At 33.4% G+C, this 8,315-nt stretch overlaps 1 protein-coding gene across 1 annotated transcript; it reads right to left on the bottom strand.

The window, feature by feature from the left end:
- Positions 1–394: 394 nt before the first annotated feature.
- LOC122594262 (protein NRT1/ PTR FAMILY 4.5-like) lies at positions 395–4,602 on the bottom strand. Its single transcript, XM_043766736.1, has 6 exons — positions 4,484–4,602; positions 4,299–4,398; positions 2,664–2,881; positions 2,139–2,564; positions 1,921–2,042; positions 395–1,670 (listed from the first exon to the last, which is right to left on the bottom strand). The coding sequence occupies exons 1-6, from the start codon at positions 4,484–4,486 to the stop codon at positions 689–691; spliced, it is 1,851 nt and encodes a 616-aa protein (XP_043622671.1). The 5' UTR covers positions 4,487–4,602; the 3' UTR covers positions 395–688.
- Between the last annotated feature and the right edge of the window lie 3,713 nt (positions 4,603–8,315).

Here is an 8,315-nt window from a genome sequence, read left to right as displayed (position 1 = left end):
CATAATTAATCTGGGCCTAATTATGCGAAGGAATATTGGAGAAGAAATATTTCAAGTTGGAACTTGTATTCTTAATTTATATCTTTAATTCGTTGGAATTTATTATTTTATCTCATTTTTATCATTGTATACATGTAACTTTACACAGTTTCATTTTATTAGATGAGCATGAGAGTTAGTTTGTAATCAAAAAGGCATTTTGGCAAGAGAGTTGGCCTACAATAAGTACATGATATCTTTTTCATTTTTTAAAACTTTTCTAGATTGGCTTGAATAACTTCTTCTTGTTTTTACAAATTTTACAATATAAACTTGGTGTGTTTGCAAAAAAATTCCCAAATGTATTAAAATATAGCTAGAGAACTATACTTAATATAAAAAGACATATGTAGCATACAATTCATGCTCTTAATGCGAACATGATGCTTACATTTATGTATGCTCGCTTGAACTTATCAAAATGAAACAACAAAAACACAATACATGATTGTTTGAGTACGCAACTAAGGGGCTGTTTAGCTCCAAAATTCATGAGAATTTGGTAGAATGAAGTTTAAATATTTATTTTTCAAGTTAGGTTAACATAAAAAATTTTAAATTCCATTCCACCATATTTTCATACATTCTGGAAACCAAACAACCTCATTGTAAACGCAAAATGCTAAATGATGCGACTACATGATAGTCTTCAAGAGTCTGTTTTTGCATTTGTGGAAGGAGATTCATGTTCTTTTTCTTCTTTAACATGAGCTGTTTCACCTTGTGGAATGTCTTCTTCAATTGTGCTCTTTGGCAAATCGTCTGCACTTGCGCTAACCATCGCGATGCTAGTAGCTGTGGACGCCATTTCTGTCTTTAGTAGACCATCATCTTCCTTTTTATACTTGTATAATGAAGCTGAAACCAAGTATACTCCGAAATTTATAAAACTCAACACAGCTAATAACCAATAAAACAAATCAAGCTTGTCGTTGTCCAACAACATCCCGCTAATCCATCCTTTTTTGTTTGATGAAACTTTCTTTGTAACGGAATTCACAATATCCACCAAAGCGCTACTCAAAAAGTAGCCAAGTGACATTGATATCCAAGTGAAAGAAGTTGCAAGTGATCTCATCCCAACGGGCGCCTCTCTGTAGAAGAAATCAAGCAAGCCAACTAATGAGAACATATCTGCAAGCCCAAAAATACTATACTGAAGTGATAGCCAAAAGAGACTAATAGGCTTTAGTGGATTGATTTTTGATTGGTTTCTCCTCTTTAGTTCCACAATGCCTGCAACTCCCATTGATATGGCCGATAATACAAGTCCAACACCGACCCTTTGGAGTTGAGTAATGCCTTGTGGATGTTTTGTGTATTTTCGTGCGAAGGGTACAAATAACAACTCGTACATTGGAAGGAGAATGGACATGAAGATAAGCGGAATCACAGGGACAGAGCCTGCAGGGAACTCAAGTTTGCCAAGCTTTCGGTTCATGAAGTTGCCTTGGGCTTGTGAGAATGTTTGTAGTTGGGCTAAACATGTGTTCAAGACAACGGTACTCAAAATGATTGGTAACATTCTTATTAAGATCTTAACTTCTTCAACTTGTGTCACAGTGCAGACCACACTTGAAATTTCACTTGATTTTGAGTTATCTTGAACAATTGCTGCCTTGTCTAACCATCTGCACAATATCAAATACATGAAGCTTTGGAGTTTTAGCACTATTCACAAAAAATAAAAGGTTTTTGAATTTTTTTTATCTCTTTTCTTTTTGAACGGCCAACTAACAGAATCAGCCAGGTACAATGACCCGTTAGCGAAAGATCACCACTTAACTGACAAAATCCAACTATATGGAGTCCTAAGACACCCTAAGTTATCCTTAATCAGTTTCTAGCTAGTTTTTAGAGTTGGGCAGTATCTATACGTACGTGAATTGACGAGTACGAGTAAGCTTTTTTTGAGTCCATCCCTTTTTTGGGCTACTTTCATGTAATTCTTCAGGATTTTCGGGTAGTTTTAATTTTCTGTTGTTAACGGCTCCTGCAATTACCTATACACATAGAATAATACTATAAGCAATAAATCATAACTTTAATTTATTACAAAATGTATATATTCAAAATCATAGAGACGAAAGAGAGGATACCCTGCCAATACTAACGAATGGGCTATCTTTTGGAATTTGAATACGATAGAAAGGTTTTCCTAAGAGAAATAGGCTGAACCCCAATGTACTAGTTATAGTAGCTAAACAGAAACCCCACCACCAGCCATGATTTGTACTAACCCCCACGAACAAAGTCACTCCCACAGACGCGCCCAAGGTAGTACTTAGCACAAGCCAGTTAAAATAACTGCCTTGGGCCTTAAGTTCTTTTGGCTTCGTCGTATCAAACTGGTCTGCTCCAAAAGCCGCAAGAGCACCTCTAACACCACCCGATCCTAACGCTAATAATGCTAGTGAAGTGTAGAACATTAGTCCTATCCCTCCTTTCATGCAACTCTCCTTACCACCACAAGGTTTTGGATGTAGAAACGTGTCGTGAGCTTGAATCGTCATGATCATGAAACCCTGTCATCATTATATATACAAAGTGTAACTTACAATTGTTTACTCACTTTTTCGTGTGTTGTTTTAGTGAAATTAACCAAACTAATCTTGTTTTCTTACCAAGATCTCCATAGTTCCGAATATTAAGACAGTATAGAATCTGGATATATAAGTGTCCGAAATATAAGCACCGATAACTGAGAGTAAAAAGGTTGATCCCATGAAATTTGTTACTGTGTTTGCAGCTCCAGGGATGTTGAAATTCAAATCTTTAGTGAAGTATGAGAACATAATTAACATATTTGCTATAAATCCCATGTTGTCCAACGCAACCAAACCTGCAAATTTATTCAAATTTCACTTATGAGTCCTACTAATCAGTACTTTTACGATTTTTATTTAGTTAGGTGGGTTAAATCAATAGATAAAAGAATCTATTAAATGGTTATGACGACAAAATCTTTTCTAACTATTGATTTGTAAGTAGTAAAACCAATATATGACTACTCTAAACACTTTTTCATAATGGCCGGCTAGCCAGCTGTTCAGAGTCATTTCCGGTTTTACCCAAGATCTTGAGTTCGATTCTTAAGAATGACAAGCTTTGGAGATTTTTCTTGGTTACTTGTAACGGCCCATGGTCAACATCTCGTTGTTTAGGATACGTATAAGGTTTCACTATTATACGATGAGGTTTCCCCGATATTGTATTCTGATTAAATGTTTGAAAAAAAAAAGTTTTAAACTTACTAAATTTGGCAATGAACACATATATTTGGCTGGACGAGGTTTCTCAATTACAATTTACCACATTTATGTAAAAGCACAACTTCAAAAATTAACAAACACATAAAACAGTTGGGAAAAGTTGAAGTCTTCATAAGTACTGAATGACAACATGAAATGGGGCCACATATGAGAAACACGGGTTTGGTTTATTTGGCAGCATATTAAAGTCGTACTCCCGTATATAAGCACTCCTTCTCGCCTAATAATATTCTATTTTGCTACTTGTTCGAGCTCGACTCGGTTAACTTGACAGAGCATGAGTTAAGCTTGGCTAATGCATTATCTTAAAGTTTCAAACTCGACTCGTCTATTAAATAATTGTATCATACAAAGTGTTCTGTTTCATATGTAGACAATCTTTTTTTTTTTTGACTAAGATCAACTATAAAAGCTAAGGATGATTTTATGAGTTGTATCAATCACCTTAAAAGAATATAGTTTTATCGTCACTATAAATATATATCATCATTCGAGTATTAACGGGCTTATTTAGGGTTATACGAGCCTGCTCGAGTTTAGTGTCTCAAAGTAGGTATTATCAAGCTTGTTTCAGACTCAAATCAAGCTTATAATGAATTGAACCCAATATATACGAATGTGTAACATGTACATATGTTTGTTATAATGACAAACTAATTATAAACACATTTATAGAAACACATGTCTGACCAATAACATAAAGAGAGAGAATGAAGAAAGAAAAAAAGATTTTGAATTTGATTGGTCCACTCAATTTGTCACATCACTTTGTGTATTTAGTATTTCTCGTAGGAATTTTGGACTACATAAGAATCGTGGAAAGCTACAATTTTTACCCAAATTCGTTAATCAAAGGTAAAAATAAGTAAAAAGAATAAGATGGTAACTATATGTTACCAAAACAAAATAAAAAACAATAACAAAGAGAAAGAGAAATAAATTTAATTTGCTTGTATCGAAAAAAAAAAGAGTACAATTATCGCTTACCATAGATGAAACCAGAAGCTCTGAAGCCCCCTTTTCGATCATCGGACTTGAAGCTCATCCGACTAAGCAATTTGTAGCTTGGTGTCGATTTTTCCTCCCCCTGCATGTATGCTCAAGTTAGTGTATAGGATACAAACATACATACGTACATTCGTATCTATTGACATATAGAGGTGTTGAAATACCATGGTTGTAGTAATACGAGATATCGAGAGCTTCCAAGGTAAAATGAGAGAAATCAAAGCTTGAGAGAGTTGTAGGAATGTAGAGATGGCTTAAAAAGCAAGAGAGAATTAAGTAAAAACTTTGTACATAACGTTGAAAGATCAGACAACATTGTGACAATCACATAGGTTATGTTTTAGGACATTGTTTATACCCCGCAACGACAAACAAACTTTTTATTTATGTCTTTTTACATCTTTGCCAACTGCATTTCCCAATCGCTTTCACAAGAACTCCACTCTTGTACACCTGACAAAAGTGATATATAGCTAGACACATTAACAATACAACCTTTAGTTACTACACCTTATCTTTTTTTATGACCATATATGACTTCGTAAATATCTAATAGAATCTCTAGTTGAATAAACCCTTTTTGGTGAGTTTTCTTGGTCTTACCACCAACCATTGTTTTGGTCACTGTTGTAAAACTCACCGAGTCGATCCGAGTAATCTCCGAGTACCCGCTACAAGGTAGGGTGTCGAGTCGACCGATTACTCCGAGTACTCTTCGACTTGGCCACTTTGACCCCCCGAGACGAGTACTCCCAACTCGCTTATCGGCCGCCCTGGGAACGATTAGCGACTTCTGCAACCTTGGTTTTGGTAAAGACATATATATCAAGATGTGAAATGATCAAAGGTAAGTCACAAATATCACTTAATGCATAGTAGAATTGTAGTTGACATGAGAAAGGTGTTCTAATTTGGTGCCTAAAATTTTAATTAGTATTTACATATAACATATCATATTCTGAGAGATTTTAAGATTAGAAAAAAGAATTAATAGTATTCGGATATTAATACGAGATATTATTTAACAAACTAGACACATGTATCACTAATCAGTATTGCAAAGTAGACATGTAATAGACATGAGAAATGTATTTTAATTTTGTGCCTAAAAATTGATACCGATATATATGAGTGATCAAAAGTTAAAATTAAAAGATCTAACGAATGAAATCTATATGTCAGGATAAAATTTTAGTCATGTTTTGAGGTTTACCAAATTAGTCACAAAGTGTCTATGGTAGTTAGACATGCAAAAGGTGTTTTAATTTGCTAAGACAAAACGTAATGATAACTATTCAATAAACTTAAAACAGGATCTGTTTCAGGACTCACGAAGTCACGATATCATTGTTAGCCCACGTTTTCAGCCCATTTTGTTTTTTTTACTTTGCAACGGTTTATAGCTTGATGGGCCCCAATTGATATTCATTATACTCGGTTATCCACTTATCCACAATTCCACAATTCGTTTTCTTGGGCCTCATGATCCTTTTTCTTTAATTCTTTAGGGTTTTTTTGTGGTTTTTGTTTTTAATCAATTTTTAAATCAAATTCCTGATAATGATCTAAATATTATGTTTTTTTTTTACGGCAAATTTGGATCACTGACGGACCACTGGAGTATCATCGTGCCACCAGGGTACCACCCGATCATATCCCCACTAAGCAATATAATGTCAATACACTAATTCAGGAGGAAACTCATTAAATATGAGAAAACCTCCTGTGTGAGTTTTGAATTCATGACCTTATATGGTCACAAACCCTTATCCCACCACCAAGATGCCACTAGGCTATTTAACGACCATGTATCATGAAATATCCAAATGTCTATTAAATGCGGGTTGTTTCATGGCAAACGAGTTCTCCTACAACAAATACATGTCATTTATTTTCTTTCTCTCCATGTTTCACTAGTTTTTAACATGTAATTTGGTTTGGTTTACTATATATTACTATATAATCTAGTACCATCCGATTAGGGTCCATACCATCACAAAGTGACGAGTCATTTATCCGCTGTTGCCTTTAAAAAAAATGACCTCTTATTGAGGAACTGAGGCATGTGTAGTTGTGTATCTTGAGAAGTTGTTAATTTGCTACAATTAAGAAGCAATTGTTTATTTATTTTTTTTATTTTTTTACCATTGACTTGGTGCACCCGGGACCAGATTGACCATAGGTTCTCACTTGATTGCCACTATACAATCTACTCTAATAAGTTGATATTAATTCTAGATATATAGATGGTGTATACACATCTTAAAAACTAAATGTGAACCGACTAATCATCATATGTATAACAAAAAACTACGTACAAATAAACTCAAAATTGTTTTTCATAACTTTATATATCTAATATATAGTGTTAGTATAGTACTCGTATATAATTGTATAGAGTAATATTATAAGCTTGGCCCGTTGACCCTATTATAACCCATAATGTAATTATATATAATCCGTAATGTATTGTGGAAAATATTCTTCTACCAATATAAATCAGAGAAATGCTATAGGTATCATGGTTTTTGATAACTTTTCTAACACACTGCCGTTTTATATTGCATACATGTGGTAGGTATATCAATTAGTTTATTACCTATATTACTTCCCAATAAGTTTATGCTATATCACATCTAAGATTTGTAACTCTGCCTAACTATTCAAACGATATATTTTACTTCTCCAATGTCAAACCATGTCATTAGGTCAGAATTGGTTTTTGACCAGTAAATTAACATCTTTACCATTATGGTCCTTATTTGACTCGATTTTACGATTTATATAAGTTTTATTCAGTGACAAATTCATTCTAACTCTTAAAATACCGCAAATGGTCACTATTCAATGCTAACGACGGATCAACCTTAAATTTTATATCTACAGGCAAAAGCCATTAAGTAAGCTAACCTCACATTAACGGATAAGGATCTTCTAAAATTGTAATAATTTCATAGGTAAAGTTGGAGGGATCTCAACTATTAGATTAAAATCAAAGGTCAAAATTCAAATTTTATTTTTATATCTTAATCTATGATTTCAATCCAAGAGTTAAGAGTTGTATAACTTTACCTATAAAGTTATTACAACTTTAAAGAATCCATATCCCTCATTAACTTATAGAAGTTTGTTCACTTGTAATGAAATATGAAAGCTTGTAATTATAAGATAATTCCTAAATACATATAATTTTTTTTTATAATTTATAGATGTAGACTTAACTTTAAAATATATATTCTTATTTATGAAATGATAAAGTAAAGATGGTTTGCAACTCAAATAAAAGCATGGACTTCATGTATATAGTATGGTTTTTTAAGACTTAGAACTTACATGTATGTGTTTTGGAAATTTAGGATGGTATTTGGATTGATAAACACCGATTCTTATAGTGGAAAACAATATATAGTATGTATCGATATAGATATAGATATAAATTTTGTCAAGAAACATCCTAATAATGTCACTATGTGAGTCAATAATAATATTTTTTAAATAAACATATCTATCGTTCTTGGCTTTGATCCATTATCTAGGGCCCAGGGATGGAGCCAATGAGAGATCTAATGGATGCTGGGTCGTCCACATTCAGCCCAAAACCTTCATTATAGATAACATACAGGCAGCAGCCCTTGACATAGACCCAGGGGCGGTACTAAAGGGGGGCAAAGGGGTTCAAAGCCCCCCTCCAAATTTAAATTTTGTCATGTATTTTTAAATTTTTCAGAAAATTTTAAAAGTTTTCTATAGGTTTTTAACATTTTGCCCCCTTTTAGATTTATTTTTCATAAGTTTTCTAAGTTTGCCCCCTTTATAATTTTTTCTTAGTACCGCCTCTGCATAGACCATTTAGCTTCTTTTTTTCTTGAAAGGCAAATTTCATTAACAACACAAATTCTATATTGATCAATATAGAAATAGGTTTGAAAACCAACCAGATGAAGTGGTTGAAGTACTTGTCTCTATAGAGTTTATTATAAAGGTTTGATCCAACTT

This window comes from Erigeron canadensis, chromosome 3, assembly GCF_010389155.1.
Source record: "Erigeron canadensis isolate Cc75 chromosome 3, C_canadensis_v1, whole genome shotgun sequence".
In the NCBI taxonomy this organism is placed as follows: Eukaryota; Viridiplantae; Streptophyta; class Magnoliopsida; order Asterales; family Asteraceae; genus Erigeron; species Erigeron canadensis.
Note: the sequence above shows the minus strand (reverse complement) of the source record. Positions and strands in the feature narration are given on the sequence as shown.

Bases quoted from the DNA above. Each gene is read 5' to 3' on its own strand.
- LOC122594262 (XM_043766736.1), bottom strand. The intron at 2,882-4,298 runs GTAAGCGATAAT...ATAAATTTGCAG, and splicing joins AGCTTCTGGTTTCATCTATG to GTTTGGTTGCGTTGGACAAC. The intron at 2,043-2,138 runs GTATCCTCTCTT...CTATGTGTATAG, and splicing joins CATTCGTTAGTATTGGCAGG to GTAATTGCAGGAGCCGTTAA.